Genomic DNA, 27483 nt, shown 5'->3' on the forward strand with positions numbered 1-27483 from the left:
AGAAACACTCAGTGCATCATGGGAATCCCCCAGTACCTATTGCAGCATAACTAAGGTAGGATTCAGGGTCACCTGATCCAGGCCTAACTATATGCTTTAACAAAAAGGAAAGTTTGAAGCCTAATCTTAAAAGTAGAGAACAGTACAGAAGAGCAGCCCGAAAACTGAAGGCTGTGCTTCCCATTCTGCTTTTAGGAACACTAGTACTTCTAGGAACAACAAGTAAGCCTTAAGGAAATGTATGGTCCAGAGGATGTGGACATTTCCTGTTTAGACAGCTTGATTAATCCTAATTTAGATTTCTGTTTTAACTGATAAAACACTCCTGTTGTCTTCCATAGATGGTTTCTCCATTTTGAAGTGTTTTCCTTTTTAGAGTTTAGTTACTAAAAGCTTCACTTGCACTGGCCAGCTCACCATCATTAACAGCACTAAATCAGAAAGGTGACTCATTACACATTTATTAGTGCACTGCATGGAAACACCACCAGAGGGCAGTATGCAGTAGTAAACAGCTGAGCTCAGTGAGCTGTGAAACAGAAAAAGGCATGCTAAACAGAGTGTAAGGGCCTGCTGATGAAGGCGAGGCAGCTAGCTAAAAAACGAAGCACTTTAAACTGCTGTCACCTTCAGATGAATGGAAGAAGGGTTCAACTGTGTTTAGCACGCCTCGTTTCTGTTTCATAGCTCACTGACCTCAGCTGTTAACACTACATACTGCCCTCTGGTGGCATTTTAAAGCATTGTATCATTGGCCTCTCAGTAGCCATCCCTGGTAGAACCCACGTTCCATTCAGGCAGATGGGACTGAACACCTGGTTATACCTGATTTTGACACCTGATCTGTAGCACGTAATACGTGTCCCCAGATGAGTGATCAGGATGCAGCTCACATGCTAATGCTGGGTGTGCCGGTGTACCTGTTGTACCTGACAGGAAGTTGCTCTTCTGTTTCCTGTTGCTGCAGCAATGCATGGACCTGCGGGAGCGCCTGCTGGGGCAGCAGAGAAACACTCAGGCGTCGCTCGACCGTCTCAAAACTCTCATTAGGTTGATCCAACGCGACCAGCTCATCCAGGTCACCATGACGACCACCGCCACCATCGCCACGTCGCTGCTCTCACAGTCCTGGATCAAATCCACCAGCACCACCGCCGCCGCCACCCCGCCGGGCCCCTCGGCCACGCCCCTGCAGACAAGCCACAGCCAGGACGACGTCAACATCTAGCCCCGCCCACCAGAGCTCCGAGTTTTTCCACAGAGGGCAGCGGTGATGATTTCTTTAGTCAGAAAAATATTGATGAAGAGCCTCTATCCTCCACACGATTCAAGTATTTTTTAAAACCCAACACCTACAGTGCTTACGAGATTTCTTTTTTTAAGTTCTTTTCTATTTATTAACATTCTTGGCCTTAATGTATTTATTACAAAAAGTTCGATTACAGCGTGGCGGCGGGAACGCGCGGCCCAGAAGATATTTCCCTTTTTTGAAACACAGGTCTGATTCCTGTCCTGCGTATAGAGAGAGAGAACAGTAGAGTTAGAGTAGATCCAGGATGGATGGAAGTGGACGGACTGTACATTGATATATCTGAGTAAATGTTTGTTCTCATTCTCCTATGAACAATGTTTTTGCCATAATGATTCAGGAAAATGTTTTCATCGTGTATGTGAACGCATACGAGCCTTCAAACAAAAGCAGAGAATAACTTTTTTCAGTATTAATAGAGTTAAAGTCAAAGAAAAAAAGTATTTAAGATTAAACTACAGAAATTAGCATTTCTAGTGGAGATTTTAGTATTTTCATGCTGATGCCTGTTGAAAAATGTAAGTTTGGAGTATTCAAGGGGATCACTGTACATATGTTGTATTATTATTATTATTATTATCACCATCATGATCATCGCAGGGGTTTTCTTTTTCGGTTTTCAAACTTTACCGAAGTCACACGTCTGAACGAGACGAGTTCCTGCTCGTTTAAAACATCCACTTCCTGTTTGACAGCCGAGCCAGAGAAACATGCCAGACACATATCTTCATTAAAATTCATTTCCTATTTAAATCAATAGTAAATATTGATGCATCTAGATTGTAAAAATAACTGCAGAGCTTCACATTGTCTTTAAGGTTTAGTCGAAGAAAAGCAGAAAACAAACCATGCAAACTCTAACCTTTGCTCTTGAAAAACTAAGACTGCACTTAAAAAGTCAAAACTGCTCTGAAGCTCTGAATGATATGAGTTATTAGAAAACCGCTGAGCCCGACATTAAACTGGATTTAATTGGTTCAAACACCATGATGGTCAGATACCATGAGCGCCGACAGTAGGACCACAAATGTTTGATCTCCAGTGAACCAACACAGACCTTACGGGAGGTTCACACACAGGCCCAGCACTGAGTTTGTCTGCTGCTCACCGTGCAGCCAGTGCACGCTCTGCTGGACAGGCTGCTCCTCATTCATCCTCAGCACATTATCTGCATCATGCTCAGTTTGAAAAGCCCAAAATGTTTCAGTATCAGATACGTGTATGCTGAAGCAGACAGAAGAAGCTGCTTCCACATTTACGAGGGGTCAACACAACACGTTTAATCTGGAGAGTTTTACTCCTGATGTGACCTCAAACTGATTTTTGTCTCATTTCAACATCACCCATCAAAATACTGAGTCAAGTCCTGTTAGACCACAGGAGAAACACATTCACGGCTTTAATATTAAGAACCAGCAGATCTTCAGTAGTCTCTGAATAAACTGTAAGCTGTACTTCTCTCTTCGTGCTGAGCTAAAGTAAAAAAATCCCGCTCTGCTGTCACAGGAAGTGATTGGTTAAGTGGGCGGGGACCGCCGTGTTTGCTCACAGCTGCACTCGAACACGCCGGCGTTCAGTCGATGTGACCCACCCGCCCCCTCTCACCTTTAACCAGTATAAAAAAATATGCCAAAAACATTTTGTTGTTTTTGTACTGGGATCAGTAATGTGCTTTTTTCTTCCCCTGCCCGTTTTTATATTTTTCGCTTTTTTTACTCGTGTTTTTCGAACAGCGACAAGCCTGTTAATCCGACTGATGAACACTGCCTCAAGTACAAATTGTTTGAAATCCAGGGTTTGCGTCTTTGTTGCGTCATTTTATAAACACGTTGATCGGAAATGGGACCGCTCTGTCAAACTGTCGGCGGGCCGGGACGCCGCTGTCAGTCCATTTGTCTCGCTAGTCTTCCTGCTGGTCCAGAGAGGTTCCATTTGAGTGTTATGAAGTTAGATTTAGTACATTTTTTATTTCTTTATCATGCAGCTCTCAACTTCCTGTCGATGCACAAACATGAAGAAACGGTCAGAAAAACAAAGGCTTTATCAGGAGGACGGGAAGGAATACATAAAGACGTGATTTTATTTTATGAGTCATATCAAGTCCAAAATACCGAAAAGATCCTTAATGTTGGAGAAACATCATCTGCACAAAAGATCAAAAAGCAGCCAAGCGACTCTGAATGAAAGAAACGATGAGCAATACATCGGCAAAACGGTTCCAAAGTGACTTCACTCCAAAAACACGTGCAAAGGCCTCCATCGGCTTTTGACCGTGCTGAGAGACAAAAGTGGGCACGGAAACACGACAGCCTGACTTTTCCAAAAGATGCTTTGAAGCTGACGCCTGAAATCTGTGCACCTTCACGTCCATTAGGTTTTAAAGAAAAATTGAATTTTAGAACCTCAACCCAAATCGAATAAATCAGGGGCACAGAGACTGAAAGGATTTTTGGTTTGTTCTGCTTTCATTTTGGCTTAAATCTGCGAACATGTTCATAATGATGGATTCTTGTAACTCCAAGAGTCAGTAACATGAACTGACAAAATAAATAAAAGAACAGACGGTATCAAAAAGGATTCATTTTAAACTACTGAGAGTAAGAAGAAGGCGTAGGTTGTGAAGGTGCACAGATGACAGACACCTCGGCTGACCGAGGGATCCCAACCTCAGATGAACGTCTCTCAGCACCAAATTTTCCTGCGTCCGTCGTTCTCTCCATCGTCAAATGAACAAGTAGTTTTTCAGAATAAGAGCTCTGTCCGATTACAGAGCCTGGAAGGAAAGAATTTTCCTAAATTCTGACCCCAAAGTGCTGATCTCTGAACCATGTGCTCAGGTTAGTGAGTCCTGGTGCAAATAAAATGTTTTACATCAGAGGAAAGCAGCACATTGACGAAGAGATGCACGGGGATCTGTGTGGCTACCTTAGCTAATGAAGTCTTGGATTCAGCCCTTTCAAAATAAAACGGTTCAGTTTATGCTCCTGCATTATTAGTCAACACAAAAGGTCATCAACACCTTTTTTTTCACTAACTTTGTTAACCTCACAGCAGCCATATTGTTTAAAAGGCACCAACAGCACAAATTTGGTCCAGTCCAGACTCCAGTTGGCTGAGGTGAGGCCTAGGAGACAGCTAGTAGCTACAGCCACCACCATCACCTGCCAGTCAAAGAGGTCCCGCGAACTGCAAACTTTAAACCTTAATACAGTTTAAAACAGTTGAGTTATAAAAACTTTCTTCCCCTTACAGTTGTTTGTCTCTGACTCCAGATATGAACCTCAAACTGTTACGTCTCCTTCTTCTCCAGTATACAAAACTGTCATCTGCATATGGAGACACTCATTCATCTCTTTTACTTCCTCTTATCTTTATTCTGTATCAAAAGTTTCATACAGTTGTTATAATGGGGGAAATTATCTAAAGAGACCAACAGTTTTTGTATCAGGCTGTAAACATGTTTATTTTTACTGACTCACTGCTGCTGCCTCTGGTGGATATTAGAGCTTAGCGTAACTTAACTCTTGAACTAAACTCTTCCTGGCTCTGAATTTGAGACGAACCTTCAGTAAAGTGTAAAAACATAAGATTAAATCTTTGAGGGTGACGTGAATGATGCCATGTGATGCATATCGAGTAGGGAAATAAAACCAGAAGGAAACCATATCAGCGCTCTGTGCCACGTCCATGCTCCGCCCCTTTAAAATGAACAAACCTGTCCCTGCGAGCGAACCTCTTCATCCGTTTCTAGAAATCCTCTCCGGGAGAAACTGTGCAGTGCTTAAACAGATCTATTTTAATACACGAGTCGACATTTGAACAAAAACATTTTTATATTCTTTTATGGAGGAGCAAAACGAGAAAACAGAACATTGGATTTTCTATTGTTTGCCAGTTCTGCATTCTGACTTCTCGCTTCGGTGTATTATTTTAACCACGAGGCGGCGGCGACGGCGATACGAGGGTGTTTAGATGGAAGTGAAGTGTGTGTTGGCTGTGGAAGTAGAAGTTTTCTTTGTCATTGATAAGGGGACTGTCCAGTGGATAGTGTGTATAGGAAAGTGTTTGTCTTAAATATGCCAATGTAGTTTTTCTTCTTTATGATGCATTAAAAAGCGGATTGATGGAAGGTGGTAAATGGTTAAAGAGTAGTCTCACCTTTTTGTACCAAGTTCTTACGAAAAATTTAATCATTAATAAACAAAATTCAAGAATAAAAACGGCTCAAATTTGTTTTATTCTTAGCAGTTTCTCTACAGTCTGCTCTTATTTTGAAAGTCCAGCCCTTGTGTTTCCTAGCAGCTGACTCACTGATGAGGATTTTGCTTTGGTGGTCCTCCTCCAGCTCTCAGACCACCTGAAGGTTCACGTTCACCTCTTATCTGAAGAAAACGTGGTTCAGAGCAGGAATGAATCACCTTCACACCAGAAAGCCGAGGGCTGAACCTGAACTCACCTGCGCACGGGTCTCCTCAGGCTCGGATTTTACTCAATTGTAGATGAGGATTCTGATTTCTGCTCAGTGTGAAGCAGAACTTTCTGAATTTGAGGCTCACAATGAAATAAGAGCGTGCTCAGTTTGAGCAGTTACAGGTAAAGTGACCTCAGGAGAGGCTGAAGGTGAGATCGGCTGAATTTAAATTGGGGACAGAAAATGGGGCAAGCTGACCGTGTACCTGCATGCTCATTGGCTAATGAACATACACTTCTTGGACGAAGCTGCTCAGCATCAACCAACCTTTTTTCTACAATAATGCGTAAAGTCCAACAGTGGGAAAATAAAATCTAAACAAAAACAGGTGAAAGCAGAGAATTTATCACATATAAAGGTACATATAAAAGATAAACCTCTGGGTGTCTTCTATCAGGAAAACATTCTGTCTGTACAAACCTGATGAAGACGGCACTCTGAGGGTTTGAGGTTGTTACAAAAACAAAACTTACTGCAATCAGTTTTTACATTTGGCGGTCTACACTCGACAGAAACACAAAATACCACAAACATGGAAACGGATTCCAGCTTCTCGTCAATCAGATCACCTCCAGTGTTATTACTTCATTAAAGATGAAACACTTAAACTATAAATAAAACCAGTAACATCACCATCATGAGTCCAAACGTGAAGGTTCATGCTTGGAGGTTCACCTTGCATTTGACCTTTTTAAAAACGATAAGAGTTAAAAAAAACAACAAAAAAAAAACAGTTGCCGCCGTCCTTCAGGGCATCACCTGTGCAGGTGGGCAGCGGGAGCCGAACACTGTGTGGACGTGCTCGATGAGGAGCTCAGCGAAGATGTTGATAGGGGTCAAAGCGGTCAGGGAGATGGAGCCGTGACGAGGCCAGACCAGGTTCACGCCAAAAACACACGCCAAGTTAGATGGAGACATCTTGTTTATGATGCTTTCCTGAGATACCTGAAGGGGGCGCCGCACAGGCGAGAGAGGGGGAACAGAGAAAAGACATCAACAAACTGGAAAGGTGCTGCAGCATTCAGTTTGACCTGCTGGTGGCAGTGGTGTCTCACTGTTAGAGTAAAGTCACCGATACACAAACAAGTCCGACAGATCAAATGATGTTTTTGTATATTTAAGATGATTTTTATTGTAACTTATTTCCATATTCGAAGGCGTTGCTGTTTGAGTCGTTTCATATGTGACGTCACAAGTATGTAAATCAGCTGCTGAGACTGCTTCATTTTACAAATCTGACCAGCCATCTCCGTTTACAGTCTCAACTTTACAGCAATAAAAATCTGTTTGCTCCAATCAGCTGTTTGTGTGTCTGATCGATCACCTCCTGATTGGTGCTTCTCATGCTCATCTGAGCTGTGACTCACCTGGTGCAGGAAGCACAGCAGGTACTTTGCCACAATGAAATTATGTTCAGGTAGACTCTCGACGATCTGTTTGCATCGGGTCACCCGCAGACTGCTCTCCACATCTGTAACCAATCAAAAACCACTTTAGTCTCTAGAGAACACAGCCCCTTTTTCTTCTTCTCCTGCACAAATGTGGAAGTGCGGGACTCACGGAGCAGCTCCTGGACCTGGCTGTAGACCCGGAAGGTGAGCAATGGCTCAGGAAGCTCTCTGAGGAATGTCTTCAGGATCACGGCAGGAACGTGCACATCTCCTATCTGCTCGAAGTTCACCGGCTTCCCTGCATGAGTTTAAATAAAGTTAACTTTATTGACAATGCTATTTTTCACAGATCCTGAACTCAAATTTATCCACAAATTTTAAAAATGAAGATATGAAAATAAAATAAAAAATAGTCCAATAGAAAAAATGGAAACAAAAACAAATATTTGAATCAAACTACAAGAAACAAAAAATAATACATAAGATAAATATAATCAAACTTCATAAAATAACATTAATAAATTGGAACTACAGCAGTGTAGCTTATATGAGTGGAAAAAGGATTGAAGAGCTTTTTTGCGTGAGCAGTACAGTAAAATCATGAATCAGAATCACCAGGAGCAGCTGTGATCGATTGATCACCTGGAGATTGATCTGTGATCATGCTGATCTTAAATGTTACGTTCATGAACACGAGCTGTTTCCCATTTCTCACAGTTATCTCCATCTGAAGGCGTCACCTCGCACGGCAGGAAGTTCATTTAATGCAACATTGGCCTCAGCATGACTTCCTGTCTGTTTTTTTTTTTTTTATGACGATCTGAGAGCCCCTTCTGCTGAGGCAGGGAGACCCCACTCACCCAGGTTGTAGAGTTTCTGTACTTCCTTAATGAGCTGAACCCGAGCCGATCGCCTGAAGAGCCCCTCAGTCCTCAGACCTGAAACACACCGTGATGCATTCACTGACATCAGCTGACAACGTTTTTCTCCGGTTTACAGTCGACTGCAGATCATCTCCTCACAAACTCTGATCACAGGTCTCACCTTACTGACCTCACTTTATCTGACTATCCAGACAGAGCTCTCAACTGGATCAGGTGACCCTGAACTCACTGTTCTGAGATGAAGCCTCACCTTTCTCCTTCAGGTATGTGACAGTCTGGGTCATCACAGGTGGGATGACGGCCTCTCGGTTCTTCTCTCTGATGCTGTCAGAAAACATGTTTCATTGATTAAAACCGCTCGTTAGCGATCGACTAAACTACAGAGTGACACTCACTACTGCAGACTAACGCCGAACTGCTGGGTGGGCAGGGGGGGCCGGGGCGGGGGTGTTTTCACAGAGGGCGGGGGTCCTCCTTTCTGAGTCGCTCGCAGCTCCTCGTCATGTCTGTGGAGAGACGATAAACACGGTGAGGAGCCGTTGGGTGTCCGAGCCGTTGGGCGTCCGAGCCGAGGAGCACTGACCTGAGCACTTCTGGAGGGATGAAGAGCTGCTCGTAGTTCAGGTGTTCCCGAAGCTCAGCCAAGTAGTTCACATACGTCAGCTTCCTCCCAAACTTGTGACTGCAAACAGAGAAGAAGAGAAGAAGAAGAAGAAGAATCAGCTGCAGCGTGACCGAGAGCAGCTAGAGAACTTCCTGCTAAGCCTCAGGTGTGCTCAGGTACATCTGTACCTGATCAGAGGTTTGAAAAGGTTCCAGACGATTCGGATGAAGTTGGTGGGATGGACAACGTACAGAGCCTTCAGGTTCTTCTTGTACCTGAAACACATGTGAACACACCTGCTGAATAATCCACTAAAATGAGCAGTCTGGTTCTCGGTCCATGATCTGTGGCTCTCCCTGACGGATCGTGATACCACGGTAACCTGACCGATACCACTTCTCAGAGACAGGTGAACAGGTAGAATCGACCCTGACGCACCCCTCAGGACTCATTGCTGCACCTTGTAAAATTATGATATTATTTTATGCCATGTTAGACCCCTAATTAAAGATTGTGAATTATTATGTAGTTTTAGTTTGCATTATTCTCCTGAATTAGAAGAAGCTGATAACTATTGCATTAGTTAAACTGATTTGCATTACATTAAATTGCTGACTTGTTGTGAATGAATGATATTGTTTTATGATGCATTATATTGCTGAGTTATAAGAAATACTGTTCGCAGAAGGTTATTGTCTAATTTGTCTGAGTAGAAGAGAACAGAGTGTGCTGGAGTTTTCTGCCCCATTTCAGCAGGAGCAGATAAACAGGGAGCCAAGGTCGTAGCTTAGGCGCTGTGTGAGAGAGAGCATGTGAATGTTTAGGCTTTTTATGATAAGGTGGAGGCACCAGAGGTTATAAAAGTTTGAGCAATGCTCCACCATTTTGAGATTTTGAGGCTGTCTGCATCAGTGTCCATCTCCCACGTGTGTGATCATTAAATCATCGTTTGACTCAACCCGGCCGGACCAGTGTTGTTATTGTGGTTTTTTCTCTTGTCTCCATCCCCAATATTTTGAACCTTAACAGCTTGGGGGCTCGTCCTGTGGTATTGGGGTGGAATTTAAAAGTTTGGACGGTCCGAGGTTGTCGAACGGACAGGCACGAGCCAGTGGTCTGATTTGAGTGGACAAAAGCCGGCTTATCTAAAGGTAAGGCACTACCTGTTGAATTATTTCCAAAATGTGCCAAATTGGATATGACTAAATTAAAGTCTACTCACTGAAATTACTGGTAGAGTGTCTGTTTTGATTTTGATGAGAATCACCGTGTGTTATGCAGTTAAAGTTGCTTAAGAGTATTTAATGAAGTTGAAGAAATATGAAACTGTTCCCAGAAGTAACAGAGAATGTTGGGTTTGAGTCCCTGGATATTGAGCTGAAGGCTCAGGTAGTTTGGTAGGGAAATTAGGACAGAAACTGTTCCCAGAAGTAACAGAGACTGGTTAATAGTTTTACAAATTAGGTCAGAAACTGTTCCCAGAAGTAACAGAGACTGTTTAATTGGTCGTAAAAAAGTTATCTTTCTTCGGTGAGACCCGTTATGGTAAAATTTCTCAAAATCGGTTAGGTGAAAATTATTATAGGACGGCAGCCCAGAAGTCTGCTAAGAAGCACATAGCCCGGGGGTTACGCCCCCTCCTGGCCGTGGACGCGCGGTCTTGACCTGTCGGCGAACAGGGGTAGTTCAGTTTGGCTTTAACTGTGGGGTACAGGGCATCCTGAAATAAGCTAGGAGTTAGAATCTCCTCACCGTTTTAAATGGTGTCATGTGCTTGTTTGGACAAAGTTAAATTGAGTTAGGGATTTAGAAGTTAGGTCAGAAACTGTTCCCAGAAGTAACAGATACTGTTTGATTGACTACAAAAAAGTTGGACTTTCTTCGGTGAGACCCGTTATTTTAAATTTGTCGAAATTTGTTAGGTGCTGAATCTGTCAGGCCTGTCAGTGATTGTGAATATAAGACGTCTTTGTAATATAAAATAGAAGAGTTTTGTCTGAGCTTTGTGTGACCCTGTGTGTGACGACAGCGCACTGCAGCGCTGCGAGCTATTTTTAGACGGTGTGTGAACATGCAAATGAGCTGTGACGCGCACAGAGGACTTTGCTTCCTGTTTAGTGTGTTTTTGAGTTTTATAATTTTGATTTGCAAACAATGATACATGCCTGTAAGTAAAACGCTGATTTTGCTGATTATGATACTACAAATAAGGTGTTGAATGACTAGGGTGTGAATGATGTTGGAGTTTAAAGCGGAAACTCAGAGAGGAGTGTGTTGGGAGACTGGCATGTAGTCTGCAGTGCAAAGGTGGGCGTCTTGCCTGCTAGTCTATTTAACAGTGATGAAAATGATATTAAATAAATCTCTCAGTGTGTTGATACAGGTGGCTATGGGGCTGGACCAACTGCCCCCACAAGCACGGCGGCCGAAGCAAAATTATAGTAATGGAAACCAAACTCAGCAAGAATCAGCAGCTGTGGAAAAGACAGCAGCTAGCAGAGAATTAAAGGAGAAATTAAGAGAAGTTTTACACATAAAATTGCGGCCAACAGACTTGTGGAGGTTGGGAAGGCGCCTGGAGCATCACAACAAGAAGGTGAAACAAAAACACACAAGCAGAGAAATGTGAGAGAGAGGCACGTGCTAGAGAAATGCCTCGTTTGAGAAAAAACGTTAAATTAGCCCATGTACAAACGCACATACACGCAATGAAGAAACAGCTTACACCCATGAACACGTGAAGATTTTCCAGCAAGTTTAAAGCAGTGAAACTTAACATACACCCGCCGTTACACAATAAAGTTTATCCACTACTAACAAATAAACCCTCTGGGTTGCAGGACAACAACTTAACTTCAAAAAAAAAAAAAAAAAAAAAAAAAAAAAAAAATCACAACCAGTGATAACACGACAAATTTAGTGGTTAATAAAAGTCAAATTGTGACATGTTTTCTTCTGATTGATTAATACAAGTGATTACTGAATGAAAGAAAATTCCATTTTTGTGCTTTAAACATGATCTTAAGAATTTTAACATGTACCTGTGTTGTCCTGTCAGCTTGGTGGGTTATGAGAGGATTATATGGTGAAAAAAAAAAAAAAAAAAAAAAAGGGGGAGAGAAGGCTGACACAGGGCCTGGTCCCGTTGTTTTTCCCCTCTCTGAGTAACACAGCCAATACAACATGATTTTCCTGTTCGTTTGTTTTGTTTTTGTTTTGTTTTTTCTCTTTATGCTTGATTACAGGCTGCTTTGTCGGCCCGGAAAAGCCGAGGCTGACCCTGGACTCCTGCTCTCCCCTCTACCATCTTTGCTCTCTCCTCTACCATCTTTGATGTGACCCTGACCAAATGCTAAAGCAGCTGAACCCGCAACAACAACTTGAAAATGTCAACAGTGCTGCAGGAAAATGATCTCATGCAGCAGAGACGGAGAGCGGTAATCCAAGGCCCGTTTCACTACATGGGGAGATTTCTGTCAGCGTCTTTTCTTTCTGAGAAGACTGAGAAAGGCCCGGCTCCCACCACCGATTCTGACCACCTTATATAAAGGAATTATTGAGAGCATCCTGAGCAGCTATATCACTGTCTGGTTCGGGAACAGCACCATGCCGGACAGACAAGCACTACAGAGGGTTGTGCAATCAGCTGAGCGCACCATCCGCTCCGAGCACCCTGACCTGCACTCAATCTATAGCAGGCGGTGCTGGACCAAGACCAGGAAGATCGTGAAGGAGCTCAGCCATCCCAACAACAGACTGTTCTCTCTGTTGCTGTGTACGTGACAAATAAACATCTGGATTTGGAAAACGAGGCACTCGCAAAGCCACCAGCATTGTGCCTGATTGGACACACCCCTCTCACACACTCTTTACATTCTTGCCATATGGAAAAAGACAGCTTCAGCTGACAGAGCTGTGACGAGACGCCCATTAAGCCCAGATGAAAAGTGAGGCCGAGCAAAACCATGCTGACCTTAACCACTCTGCATTAAAACTGTGCAGGACAGTGACGGACCAACAATGACCATCGGGCAGCAAAAAGGGCGTGCCAGAGACAGAAGGAGTAACTGAGGTCAGGAGGCACCTCAGAATGGACAAAACACCAGGAGAAAATAAGCTGAAGGCACAGGTGTCGGGGCTCGGCCAGGAGCTGACCTCTGAGAAGAGCCGAACAGCAGAGCCGCAAAAGGCCGTGGAGCAAAGCAAGGAAAACATCAATGGACTTAAATCTGATTTCTGCGGAAAAGACTCTGAGGTTTCTGCCCTCAATAAGACCTCGAGGCATCAGAGCAGAAACTGAGCATGGCCCAGGAGGAGCTAGCTGAAAATCGAACCCATCAGGCTTGGAGTCCAAGACACCGGACTTGAAATCAGGCCGGAGCATCCTGGAGCTAGATGAGCAGTGTGATTTGTCCGGTCTGCTATGGAGCGAACGTTAGGGGGATGGCTTCCTGTCGCCTCTGCCGTCCTCCGATCGCTCAGCGTCCTGGGCTGCCCAGCTCTGGACTGAACGCTCGGGCCGAGACACCCAAACAACCATGGACTCCATTCCCCTGGAATGGGACCACGACTACGACCTCAGCCGTGGGCTTGAGAGTGCAAGAAGGGATCCCAGAGAGCCTTGAGGCCTGTGTAAAACTAACAGAACAAAGATTGAGGTCTTCCACTGGGGAGGTGGAAGCTGCAGACTCTCCTATACACCTTCTGGATGTCAGCCGTTCCACCTGCAAACAAACGGACAGCAGTCGTACTTCTGCAAGCAACAAACGGACATCCAGACAATTGAGCTGCGTATCAAAACCCTGAAGGAAGACCGAAGCAAAAGGGTCAAGTTAAGGAGGAGCGAAATAAGGAGAAGATGCTGGACACTGGAGAAAAGGACTGCCTCAATTGGGGCCAGAACCAGTATGGACAGAACTCTGAGCAGCAGCACCAATGGATGCAAACAGACTGAAAAGGAGGAGGGCAGGACCCAGGGCACGCTTCAGGCCGTGGTTTACCCAGAACACTACAACAGGAAAGTGATGAACACAAACACCCACACAAACACACACATCTACATGCACCGACTCAGAGTGAAAAGAAACATACATATGAACATATGCACTCGTTGATTGAGGGAGAAATGACACACACACACACACACACAAATTAAAATGTTGATTCAATGAACTGAGAAGTGATCCACACACACACACGCTGATGCAATGAAGAATGCTTTACTAACAAATGCTGCACACAAACATCCAAATACGGAGTTGGTTACAACAGCAAGAACAGATTGATTATTTATTGCTTAAATGTATTTCATGCCACGCAGAGGGCATTTGTGTAGATTTAGAGGACATGGTCTGAAGCACTTTGATAATGAAAACAATGTCTGTGCGTGATGTCTGTTTATGGCTCAAAGCCTCCACTGAATTGTTTACTGTGCTTCACACAGTCTAACAAGGAGCAGTGGTACAGAGCGAAAATGATGAATGAATGGTGTGAGTTTTATTTCGAAGAGATTATGAAAAGGTTGTGTTGATTCAACTTAGTTGTTTACGTTTTTGCCAAAGTAAAGAGTTGGTGTGTAACTAGTGTCCACTATTGAGTCAAGTAAATCCAACATGTTTTGTTGGTGCAAAAAGGAGTTTTGGTTGATCTTTGGGTTTTGTTTGACACTAGGTTGATTCTATCAGTGAGGTTTGGATTGTTCTCTTTCTCTAAGAGAGAGAAAGATGGTTTGAACGTTGGACAGGTTTGCAATGGGCCCCAGTATCTGTTATTATATGAGTGTTTTATTGTTTACGTTTGTTTTTGCTTTTGTTACAGTGCACTGAGATAAGAACATCTGAGAGGTGTGATCCACCGGTGGTGATATTTTGGTATTTTGTGAGTTCCTGATTTAACAAATCAGCTCTTTAATCCAGGCCTGAGAGATTGAACTTTAAAGCGCTATAAAATATTCTTATTGAAAACAGTCACAAAGTATTTTTTCTCCATGATTATAATGAGCTTGGGAGAAAATTCACTTATATGGGACACTGATCCTGAAGCCTAAAAGGATTGCAGCGAGTCAATCCAGTCCAAAGAAGGAAAAACAAACAAGGAGCTGTTTCCTTTAAAATGATGACGTCATCTTGCTGGTGATGGAGCCTCGAATAGGTTGCGCGTGAGACTCCATTATCAGCAACTTTTGGTATGAATGTGTGTGGATGTATGCATATGACTGACGACTAAAAGTCATGGACTGACGACTAAAAGTTTAACTGACTTGATACTGAGACAAAAACGGTGCTGACTTTAGGATTATTGAATGTCCACAGACAATTCACCCAGCCTGTAAAAGAAGGGTGGATGTTTTGTTTTGCTTTGTTTTGTCTGCAAGAACAGAAGAATGACAGAGACCAAAGAGCTGTAGCTTCACAGCAGTGTGAACTGCAGACTGAACCCTTTGGTTGCTAATTTTGAGCTACTGATGTTTGCATTAAGGAAATTGTGTTTTAGTAGCTGTGTTTTAATTAAGGTATTACATTATATTGTTGGGAATATTAAATGCTAAAGTGAAGAAAAGGTTTGATCCCACTCATGACTGAGCATGTTATTATTAACCATAGTGGGTCACTATAGAGAGTCAATTAATTTTAGAAAAAAACAAACAAACAAAAAAAACCCTCCACCGAGGTCTATGAATAAGAGGGGAATGATAGACAGCCACACTCGAAATGGAGATATGTAATGATAAACACTGGTCCCCGTCTTTTGGGCGCTCTCTTGAAGTAGTCAACAATTTAAAAGTAAGATAAAATAACAGGGGCATGTGCTGAGGGGTGGTGCTGCACAAGAACAAGAGTAAAATAAAGAAAATATTGTTTTTAAGAAGTGCAAATTAAAATGTACCATTACACTCAGAGGATCAATATGAAGCTTGATATTTGTTAATTTTGAATGAAGTACATGACTGGTGACTGTTCTGTCCTGAGCTTTTGTTTTTACAGCACCCGCTTGATCACACCAACAGTTTCTCGCCACCGAAGAGGGGTACTTGAAAAAAATAAAGAACGGGGAGGAATATCATCAAAACTGGAAAAAGGTAATCCCCAAAGGGGGTGATAACGCCATAACTTTCACTATGGTCAAATTCTCAAAATTTGACCCTCAAAAATTCTTCAAACATTTAGACACAAAGTGGAGATTTAGATAAATATAATGTCGTAAACCACATAAGCATGAAGTATTTGATTCAATAAGATGGTGAAATAACAAGCAGCAAAAGGTTGATCATGTTAATGGTGTTTATTCAAGGGTGCAGAGGAGATTATTATTATTAAAGACAACAAATGAAATAACGAAAAGTAGAAGTGGAAAGAATTTGCGTTAACGGTAATAAAATCAAAACAAAAAGGAATACTAACTAAAACTGTACTGAATGTTCACAAAACTAACTAAAATTAACTGGATTTATAGCAAAATGTGTTTGGTTGCATTGATGTGTGCGTGCCCTGCTATAGTGAAATTAAGGTAGTACGTTAGTCGAGTCGTCTGTGTTGCTGCTCCGTTCACGCGCAGAATCAGGTCAGGAAAAGTCGGGAGACAGCGCCAGAATAGAATTGAGGATGATTTTAATATGACTGTTTTGTAGACATAACAAGAGTCTTGTAGTGGAGAGGGACGTAATGTCCTCCTGAGACCCAGAGAATAAGAAAAAACAGGGAGAAAATATTTTCGTTTTTTCTTTTTTCTTTTTTTTCTTTTAAATGAATCAAGTGTTATTAAAATAACAATCTCATAAGATGAAGATCAGGGACCAACCCAGAAGTCACTGACACTTCACTAATTGTAAACTATTGGTTTAGGAATAAGTGATGGCACTGAACTTTCTATTTCACAAAAGTCAATTTATTTAGGATATCTGAGGAAGTACTGATTTTATTTGGAGACACAAAGGAACATTTGGCACTTCCCTCATCTCACATCTGTTTCATTGTTGTACCCAATCATTCTACAACTGAAATGCCTTGGACTGCTAACCATTTCAGGCAAGTGGAGTGAACCATATGTTGCTAGACTCTCATCAGATTGGGGCTTCCTTTTATTGATCTTTGGAGAGAAGTCTTCATTACTGGTATTATTCAGGTCTTGTTCACATGTTTGTCCCAGGTTTCTCAGCCAAGAGGAGCTTAAACCCCAGATACTGTGAGTTCTTTCACACGTTGAGATCACTGATAACTCTCAGCAACGACGTGATCTCGTAGAAACAATTAGGTGTTATGGATTCAACTATAATTGCGACTCTTATTTTTTCTTTACTGGAAAACATTTCTGCATTTTACCCATATTTTATTTTTAACTCAAAATCAAAATTCCAGATTCTACTACATGTTGGTTTTGCACCAGATAGGACGACAGATTCCAGGTGGCCCTGTGTCTTTCTCTATTACATCTGCCACTGCATCTCGATAATCTTCTCTGTGGCTCTTAGTGGGTCCTGACCCTCTCATATTTTGAAAAATCTATGTTTGAATCTCCCTTAATAATTGTGTTAAGAATTCTCTCCGCCTTTGTCAAAAGTTGGGTATTAGGAAAAAGTGAAATAAATATAAATATAAAGTCCCAATGTGTAGAGCACACATTAATAAATTAGTCATGTTCCCTGTGAAAGTAAATGAGCCTAATTCTTAAAGACCCCTGAAATTATTTACCAGATGTTTATTTTTTGAATAAAATAAAAATCTGAGTTTAACAAAACATTTTAATTGTAAATATCAAGCTTACCTTTCTCTCTTCCATAAAATGTGCTTGTGGGCACGCCAGCCATTTTGAAAAGGTGGGAAAAACAATTGGCAAGGCCACACCCCCACACATGTGACATAATTTTAAAGGTACTGTTGTCCTCTCTAAGAAACATCAGGACTTAGAGGAGTGGCAAGTAGAGTATGAGAGCTACAAGCAAAAAACTAAATGTGTACTACAGTGCGCAAAAATGAATTACTGGGTCATCAGGGGGTCTTGAGGGACATTTATAAAACAAAAAATCCCACAAACCTTAAAAGTGCACTTGAAAAGCTCACACAAGAAGGTTAACCTAGCTTACCTAGAAGACCTCATCAGGGGGAGCACGCTCCCCCTCGTTGAAGAGCTCACCCACTTAACTCGCATCCCAAGAAAACAGCTAACCCCAGATAAGGCAGCGTGATGTATCCCGAGATAACAGGACTGGGACATCTAAATAAAGGTGTGAAACAATCGCCTTCAAAAGGTTATCAATTAACTTTAACCAAAATTAGGACCACTCGGTGCGGCAAGAGTTAATAGTTATTAGTCTCAATACCCAAGGATAATTAGAAGAGCATGACTGATATGATGGAACTGGGATTTTGTTACACTTAATTTTTGTAAAACACAAATAAAACTAAATTGAAACTAAGGATTTTCAGAAAATAAAAACTAGACTAAACTAGCAAAGAATTGGTAAAAACTAATTACAACTGGCAAAAAATTGAAAATCTGGAGTCGAAACTAGATAAAAGATAAAACCTAATGAAAATGGCGAAACGTTTAAAACTCTGGTGCAGAGATTGGCAAATCTGACCAGGAACGTTATAAAATGGATTGTCAGAACAGTCAGCGTTAAAGCCACATTTGACAGTCCATACTAGGATGGCATTGGACATCTTGGGGGTGGAAAGGGGTTGGTGTGACCAAGGTGTGGTTTGGCTTGTTGTATGTATATTTGAGATCATATGGCTCTGGATGGACCGGTTACCAGGGCATGGAAGGAGGACAGACTCATTAAAGGAGGAGAAGGAACTTGCTGGGATTGGAGATCCTCTGGGTGAGTGGTTGATTAAAAGCATGCATAAAATAGAAGTTATCTGTTGTTATTGATTGGTAATAGATTGATAATTGGCCACATTTATAGCTGTATTGACTTGTTGTGGACGTAGTCGACTTCAGGTTTAAACACTCTCATTAACAGGTTGAAAATAGTGATATTAAAGGAAGAGTATGCAGCGCCACCCTGTCAGACGCCAGTGATGGTGGAGCTCACTGATGAATCAGGTGAGCTGGATTCATGGCTGATTCAAAACTAAGATCTCCCTGCTGTGGTCAGTAAGGGGAGAAAAGGGGGAAATAAAATCAAGAATTAAAGAGGCATTTATAAACGTTTAGGTGTCAAGTGAAACGGGACAAAAGGGGGTGTTATACTGTTATTTTCAATGTCAGCATTATTATTGTATGAGAATCATGCAACAAGCATTGCATCGATGATCATTTATTGAAGCTTTTGACCTTATACTAACATCTGTGTTCCTGTGATTGTTATAACTTCTGATGAATCTTCTATTTACAGGTGTTAGGATAATGATATAATTTTTCATTGCAGGTGTAACCATGATCATTTTTATACATATTGCAACTTGTTGCTCATTGTAGAGTTGTGCTCAAGTTAATAAGGGTTAAAAGCTACAGTCAGCGCGAATGTCTGACTGATCTATTGAGGGGAAAGGCTTCGAGCATAGAAGGCCGCACGCGCTTACAAAACACTGATATCATGTTATTCTTTGTGATCTTTTCTTAAATTATGTCTTTAAGGTTAGTTTAAATAGTGGCAGTTAATTAAACGAGATTTATTAAAATATTAAATACCTGAGTCAGAACGTTACACGCGGATCACCTTAAGAGTCTGGGAAACTTTGTAGCTGCCTAACTTTTTTTTTTGAATGTTCTAGCTCCGTTGATTTGACACATTGGAATGTGTCAAAAAAGGGGGGGAAGGTTGAGCTTTAACATCAAACCAGGATTATTTGAACATTTTATAACTTCATTTGTGTCTTTAATAATTTAGGAATGGTAAAGCTTAAGCTAATAGCGGTCCGAGAAGACGGACCTTTTAGAGAATCAGTGAAAAAGCATAAACTATCACTTTCATGTTTAATCATTACTCATTGAAATGAACTGAATAGCGTTTAGAAGATTTGTTAATTTTTTGTCTTTTGTCAAAAAGAGTGGTTTCAATAATTTTCAGACACACCTTGCAAATGTGCTTATAACGAGTTGGCACTCGGCCTTTTGAAGGTCAGAAGCCTCGTTCGGCGTGACTGTCCGGACTGATAAAGTGTAAGAAATGCCTTGAGTGCGGAGGGCTAAATGCAAACATGCTTACACACACATAAGATATGATTAGAATAAGTCCCTGGGACATTCTGAATGTTTTAGACCAATTCTGAATCACTAGAAGGTCAGTAGATAAGAACATTAGATTATTAGGGTTAGGAAGAGAGGTGTTTTGGTTTTCTGTCTCTTACAGAGAAAGGAACAGACACCAGACGAGGTCACAGAGATGCGAGGATCCTCCGTAGCAGAGTCAGACACAGTGACTGCCGAGACATCAACTGGGTCCAAGGGTCATGGCGTTTGGGCTCCAGCTAGTCACCACAAAAGGATGGATCCCATAAACACAGCAATAACCATGAAGGGGTTGGCGGAAATCCGGGAACACCAGACCAACGAAGTTCGAGAGGCTTTTGGGCAAAAAGGGGACACCTTCCTGTTCCTTTTTCTGGAGAATACACAGATCGTTGTTTGAAATCGGAGCAGAATAATCCCCTGATCTGTGTTACGACTGAAGGGTTGTCTAACCCCTAAGGTTGAAGAATTAAGAGCAGAGGATCACCCAACTGGACGACACTGGTAGCTGCAGCAATAAAATAAAGGTTAAGAGCTCTTCGGACAGAGGTTCTAGTCTACGTCTGAATGGTATCAGGGAACACCAAATAAAGCTGTGGGAGAACAGGGGAGTGTCATCTGGACCTGCTATCCTTGTAGTAATAGTTTGTCTTGCACCTGACTTGCGCAAACACAGAGATCATCTTACATATGGTTTGCCCGTCAGGGGGACAAAGGACCTCAGGAGTGAGAAGAGATGAACCCGGCCACATTGGGCTACAGGGTGTTTGTGAGGTCATTATTCTAATGACCTCATCAGGGGGAATTGTAAAATTATGATATTATTTTATGCCATGTTATACCCCTAATTAAAGATTGTGAATTATTATGTAGTTTTAGTTTGCATTATTCTCCTGAATTAGAAGAAGCTGATAACTATTGCATTAGTTAAACTGATTTGCATTACATTAAATTGCTGACTTGTTGTGAATGAATGATATTGTTTTATGATGCATTATATTGCTGAGTTATAAGAAATACTGTTCGCAGAAGGTTATTGTCTAATTTGTCTGAGTAGAAGAGAACAGAGTGTGCTGGAGTTTTCTGCCCCATTTCAGCAGGAGCAGATAAACAGGGAGCCAAGGTCGTAGCTTAGGCGCTGTGTGAGAGAGAGCATGTGAATGTTTAGGCTTTTTATGATAAGGTGGAGGCACCAGAGGTTATAAAAGTTTGAGCAATGCTCCACCATTTTGAGATTTTGAGGCTGTCTGCATCAGTGTCCATCTCCCACGTGTGTGATCATTAAATCATCGTTTGACTCAACCCGGCCGGACCAGTGTTGTTATTGTGGTTTTTTCTCTTGTCTCCATCCCCAATATTTTGAACCTTAACAACCTCAACACAACTTTAAGCACATTTGAAGAGCTAAAGAGGTGCAGATATGTCCCTCAGTGCAGAGCCCGGTACCACATTTTTTAAAAGGTCATTTTTTGCACTTTTACAATTAAAAGGTCCAAATAAATAGAATCTGATTGAATCGAGTTGAATACAAAACTGATCGACAGACCAGCCTGTAGACCCCGGTGGCTGTTACGTCCTCTGACTGAAGGCTGGAGTAAAGCTGGAGGTTCTAGTTCTCCACAGAAACGCTAAAACGTCTCTGAGACTGAAGTTCGGAGTAAACTGTGGAGGGTCTGAAAGGGTTTCCTGCTGTATAGGAGCTGATGGTGCAGCTGGTCCACACACTCTGACGTCACACTGAGCATGCTCTGTAGCAGACCTGAACTTGAGGTTCTGGTCTCTGCAATAAAGCGCTGAACTTGACTCATAAAGAGTACAAGAAATTGAGGTGACCTACTTCCTGTCGAACTCGCTGTAAGCCTCTCGTAGCCACTTGAGAGACGGCTTGTTGCTGCTCCTCAGGCCATAGTGAAAGTACACCAGGATGTAGTCCATCTCCACGTACTGGTCCAGTGTGAACTTCAGGTACCTGCAGACAGAGAACATTGTGAAAACCAACCACAGAGGACCTGTATGTCTCTGACCATGGCAGGCTGCAACATGGACTCACTCGAGCAGGCGGCGGTGATTCAGCTGGTGCGAAGGTGGTAGGCAGCAGCTGCTAAAGACAATCAGCTTCCTGCCGTAGTGGTCGTCCCCTGGAACCAAAAACGGCGAGAATATTAGCAGATCGTTAGCATTGGTGGATCGTTCTGAACTGGTTGACTGAAGCGGAGCTTACCCGAAACCTGGATGATGCCGTGTCGAGCCACGTCGTAATACGGGTGGGAGGGGTCGAGACTTGGTGTGCTGACTGGAGGAGCTGATGGACCGTCTGTGACACAACTGCCCTCCTCCTCCTTCTGCAGCTCTGTTAGAGGAAGAACCACCTGAGTAACTCACACAGACAGTGTCTGTCTGTTTGATTGAGTGTGTATGTGTCTCTGCCTGCCTGCGTGTGTCTGAGGTGCATTTGAACTCTTTAAAGTTTTCCTTTACAGCTGACTGATCAGCTGATCCATCAGGAGCTTCCACATTTAGTCAGTAACAGAAGATCCTTCACAATAAAAACCTGCAGATGTAACCACTGGTTATATTTGAGATTAAAAAAGTAACTGACCAATCAGATCTCTGGAAAATGACCTCACCATTGTGTCTGTAGTAAAGTGTGAAGTGGGCGTGACACTCGTCAGCTTCAGTGTGAGCTATAAATTCTGATTAATAACCCTGATATGACGCCAAGCTGCTCCCCTCTCCTTTGAAGAAGTCAAAGTTTAGCCTGAGAATAATCACGTGATAAATTGCTCATTTATGAACCTGAGGAGAAGAAATTACACATCAGTGTTTCCCCGTCACAGCACAGACTTCCAGAATAGAACAGTTCCACTTCTGGACATTCCTCTGACGTTACTGTCACAGACCTGAAGTTACTGTTTCACAATTTCTAATCTTAGCTTTCTCTGTAACATCAGTCTCTCTGCTATCAGAAGATCTGTTTCTAATTGGTCAACAGCTGATAACTTCGCCTCATTCATGAGACTCGAGCCAGACTGGTAACAGGAACCTGCTCCTTCTGACCTCATCAAGGTCTTATCTGCTGCTCTCGGTCTCCATGTTCAAGTCAGGCTGCCCTCCGAGGTCCCAACCTCAGACACAGCTTCACAAAGACTATCCAAACACAGTTACACACATCATCATCATTATCATCGTCACCATCATCACCACCTGAGTTTTGGCTGAGTTTTTAGAAATGACCGGTGATTAGTTCTGAATTCCAAACGTGTAGCTCCGCCCATTTCCGAGATGACTTCCTGAGATCAGTGATTATCAGGGTGGAAACTGGAGCTGTAATCTGTGCTCGGGAAGTTTGTTGTAAACACACAGCAAGGTTGATAACAGACAGGAAGTGACCCAAGCGCACAAAGGCCGACTTTAGCCCCGAGCAGGAGCTGCCCAACAATCAGAGCCAGGGCGCTGGGCTGTAGTTTTCCTGCTGGAGAAACCGAAAGCTTCATCTGCAGGTTTTAAAGTGTGCCAGCATCCTGTGACCGCAGGCCAACTCAGACCGCTGTGCTTCCATCGATCCATGTCTAACTGACACGTGTGTTATTTATGTGACCGGACAGCACAGTGACAATGACCTGAAGAGGAAAATGACTCATGCTGTTCAAACATTTCTACAAATAAAAATCTGAAACGTGTGGCGTGCATTTATTTTCAGCCTCTTTTCCTCTAAGACCCCTGGATCAAACGCAGGTCACTAATAGGACACCAACAGGTCACCTCTGTCCAGCTGTTCTGTGACAGCCTCAGAGGTCCCTGAAAGAACAGCAGTGAACAAACAGCAGGTGGGTTTGAAGGAGCGGAGGTTATAAACAGATCTCAGGCTTTGAGAGCCTCACAGAGATCCACTCACTCCGTCATCCACAGGAAGAGTAAGCAATGGCTGAGAGGCACACAGTCACTGTGGAGCAGCTGCTGAGATCCACAGTCTGTCCACAGGTCATCAGTTATAATAATCATAATAATAATAACAACAAGTTTTATTTAAAAGCGCCTTTCAAGACACCCAAGGACAAAACTAAGACCAATAAAAAACAAGATAAAATAAACAAACAATAAGTTCACACAGAAAGAGGCGAAAAGAAGGCAGAGCAAGTTGGCTAGAAGAAAAAGATGGAATTGAGCGAGCAGAAGAGGTGGTGCTTAACAGGTCTGAAAGGTAAGGAGGAGCAAGGTTATGAAGGGCCTTGAAGGTGAACAGAAGAAGCTTGAATACTATTCTGAATTTCACAGGAAGCCAGTGAAGTTCCTGAAGGACAAGGGTGATGCGCTGGTAGGAGGGGGTTCTGGTAATAATGCGGGCAGCGGAGTTTTGAAACAGTTGAAGCTTATGAAGGGATTTTTGGGTGAGACCATGTAAGAGAAAATTACAATAGTCACTGTGGGAGGTAACAAGACTATGAACAAGAATGGACACAGACTGAGTCGAAAGAGAAGGATGTGAACGGGTGAGATCATTGGTCTGCAATTTATAGGATAGTGAGCTGTCAAGGATAACACCAAGGCTCTTAACCTGATGTGAAGGGAAAACTGTGGAGTTGTCAATAGTGAGAGTGAAATGATTTGCCTTCAGTAGGTTGGATCTAGTGCCAATAAGTAGAATTTCAGTTTTATCCTCATTGAGCTTAAGAAAGTTGGAGCTGAACCAGGATTTTAACTGGGATAAGTAATCTGAAATAGAAGAAGTTGGAGGGAGGAATCGGACCTGTGGGAGAGATATAACTGGGATATATAGATATATATATATATGTTACCAGCAAAACAGTGAAAGTAGGGATCAACTTTAAAATGGTACCAAGAGGGAGGATGTATATTATGAAGAGAAGAGGGCCTAAGACTGAACCTTAGGGTACACCAGCAGTGACTGGGAATAGACGAGAGCAGAATGATTTAAGTTGGATAAACTGGGAGCGGTCAAGGAGATATGATTGGAAGCAGGCTAGAGGTGTGTCAGAGATGCCAAGAGAGGAAAGTCTGTTTAGAAGGATGGAGTGAGAGAGTGTCAAAGGCTTGAACTTAGATCCATAAGAACAAGAATGTTGAGAAGACTAGAGTCAGCCTCAAGTACAAGACACACAGCAGGGGCTCTGGTCACATGAGACCAAAACACAAACCCAACACTGCACATGAACCTAACAGAGCATCGTGCTCGTCTCCAGCAGGCAGATGAGAAGGTGGACAAAGGTAAAACAGACGGTGCTGCAGAGGAACGCTCAGATACAAGTCTAGACCCGAATCAAGGCACTCACAAACGAGCTCCAGACAGCTGAACTCACATGCTTCTCAGATTTTTACTAAAAACTTCTGAACACCACGAATCATTTTCCTTGCACCTCACAGTGAAGCACAGCCATGTGCTGCTCTGTTACATTAATGTGGGCTGACAGCAACACCGACTCCTAACATCTGAACTCTTCTCAGGCCGACTCAGACTTCATTGAAGAGAGTGAAACACGCAGCAGCAGATTAAAGCCGGACCTCCTGCTGTGGATCATCTCAAACGCTGTCTGTGACGGTCTGTCGTTTCTCTTCATTAGAGAACATCAGTATGAACATGTACTGTGAGCAGCTGACCCTCCATCATGCAGCTAACCACCGGGTAGAACATCACCACGTCCCTAAGCCTGCAAACATCTGCTCTCCTCTCTGTTTACATTCAACCTTACTGCAGAGCCGAGTATGCTTTACAATCTACATGACACAGCCACAAACACGACTAGAAAAGCTCTCAGAGCTACCTCACCAACCACAGAGTCAATACAACACCCCCCTCCCATTACTACAGGAAGCGCTGAGAAGTTTCCAGGAAAGCACCTGACAAACCAGGACCTGGAAAGCCGCTGCACACTCACCGATTTCTGCCAGCTGCTCCAGATCAGCCGAGGAGCTCATTCTGCTGGAAGAGAGCAGAGACTGATCAAAACAAAAAAACAAACAATCACACACACCCCTCCGGAGCGAACTGAAACCTATACAGCGCACCTGAAAACACCTGAGTTGCTCTTCAAACTCGCGGTTACCCGCCGCGCGCGCTCTCTTTTCCGTTTTTTTTTTAGCTGCACGCGGTTCACGTAGCCCTCCAATCAGTGCTAGGAGGAGGAGAAGGGGGCCAGAAACTCACCTGAGGCCGGTGAGGTGACGTTACAAACCGCCAAGCGCACAGGTAACAAACATCCAAACTTCCTCCAACTACCGCGGGCTGGCCGGCGCTCTGCGCATGCTCAGAGCACAGGGGTTTCCCACAGCGACTCTCCGGAAAATAAAAGGAAAAATATACTAATAAAAGCAGAACTTTATTTATTTTTTATATTTGTAATCGAAACATTTTTAGATTTAAATCCTGACGTGAGCGTTTGCTCTCGGCTCTGAATCACATTTTTAATCGAACTGCTTTTTTAAAGATTTATTTCCTCCTGAGTGTGACGCATGAGCGCGTGGCAGTAAAAGTGCAGCTGAATCAGGCTTCAAACATCAGATCAAATTATTTTGCCTCAAATGATTTTTCATTCAAACTTTTTTTTGTATTTGTGAGATGAACCTTCTTCCTCCTGTTGTTGCAGCAGAAGTCATGTGGTGCGTTGAATTTGTCAATATTTTGTCACATTTTAAGCGTTTTCTACCACATGAATATATATTTGTGCATTATCGTTCGGATTTATTTTATTTCAAATAATAAATTTTCTAATTTTAATGCCATATTATTTCTTTATTTTTCTTTGTTGTGTTTATCTTAAAAATAAATTTTCTTCAATACATTTGATGTTTTCCAGGGGTCCCCCCCCCCTTTTAAATTTGTAGATAAAATTCAATAAGAACATTTAGAGAGTTAAACTGGTGTTTGGTGCACAGAAATCCTAAATCATGGATTTTTCTCCAAAGTGAGCAGTGTGTTCTTTAAACTACACGATTACCTATTTTATAGATGAAGGTGATCACAGAGGGAGGTCACAGCCTTCCTACACTCCAAAGGAAAATCAGGAAAGTGAAGCTGGTGTGAGATTATTATTCTATCATATGTTATCCTATGCCTGTAATCGAAATGAGTGAATCATTATACTGCTGTAAGCCCCATCATACTTATTATAGAGAGTATGATCAGTAGTTTTAGTTTACATTATACTTCTGAATTAAGAAAATGTGAAAATCATTAGATTTCTTAGATAGGTTTATATTATCCTATACTGTTGATTTACTGTGAATGAATAACACTGTTTCATGACATTTCATACTGCTGAGTTAAGAAGAGCATATTGTTTGCAGAGGGCCTTGCTGTCTGATAACGGAGGAGACGGACCACATTCCACAAGAGTTTCACCCCCACCTGTTTTCTGCAAGCAGAAAGACAGGGAGCCAAGGCCATAAGTCAGGTTCAGCCAGGAGTTAGAAAACATGTGAATGTTAGGATTTTACGACTAGGTGGGGGCCATCAGAGGCTATAAGAGAGGAACCCTCCACCGTTTTGAGATTAGCTGCCTCCCCATCCGGATGGTTTGTGCTCAAAAGTGTTGAATTCTATGTAATAAAGTAATTGTTGATTGAGCATTTATACACCGAGTATTGTCCTTCCTTCAGCCCAAAGATCGAAAGAATTGGGAGGATTTAACACT

At 42.5% G+C, this 27483-nt stretch overlaps 2 protein-coding genes across 6 annotated transcripts in view; one reads left to right on the forward strand and one right to left on the reverse strand.

Moving 5' to 3' along the window:
- phf21b (PHD finger protein 21B) overlaps nt 1-5485 on the forward strand; it is a 90494-nt gene extending 85009 nt beyond the window's left edge. For 2 of the 3 annotated variants that reach the window (XM_080886456.1, XM_080886458.1), the window contains one exon: nt 968-5485. In XM_080886456.1, the coding sequence (XP_080742582.1) occupies nt 968-1228 (261 nt within the window). In that variant the 3' untranslated portion in view covers nt 1229-5485. The remainder of the gene's footprint in view (nt 1-967) is intronic. The other variant, XM_080886457.1, reaches the window with a different exon arrangement.
- LOC308399287 (rho GTPase-activating protein 8-like) lies at nt 3444-26084 on the reverse strand. Of its 3 annotated transcripts, none has more exons than XM_080886459.1 (13): nt 25998-26084; nt 25729-25769; nt 22056-22184; nt 21885-21972; nt 21672-21803; nt 8848-8934; nt 8639-8737; nt 8451-8561; nt 8306-8379; nt 8032-8109; nt 7341-7469; nt 7148-7251; nt 3444-6725 (listed from the first exon to the last, which is right to left on the reverse strand). In XM_080886459.1, exons 2-13 carry the CDS (start codon nt 25766-25768, stop codon nt 6528-6530), a joined length of 1269 nt encoding a protein of 422 aa, XP_080742585.1. In that variant the 5' UTR covers nt 25769; nt 25998-26084; the 3' UTR covers nt 3444-6527. The 3 variants fall into 3 exon arrangements, with proteins under 3 accessions (XP_080742585.1, XP_080742586.1, XP_080742587.1); XM_080886460.1 differs by having other exon boundaries at nt 25729-25772; nt 25998-26080; XM_080886461.1 differs by lacking the exon at nt 25998-26084 and adding an exon at nt 25859-25958.
- Between the last annotated feature and the right edge of the window lie 1399 nt (nt 26085-27483).

Source organism: Rhamphochromis sp. 'chilingali', assembly GCF_963969265.1.
Source record: "Rhamphochromis sp. 'chilingali' genome assembly, chromosome: 7".
NCBI classification, from domain to species: domain Eukaryota; kingdom Metazoa; phylum Chordata; class Actinopteri; order Cichliformes; family Cichlidae; genus Rhamphochromis; species Rhamphochromis sp. 'chilingali'.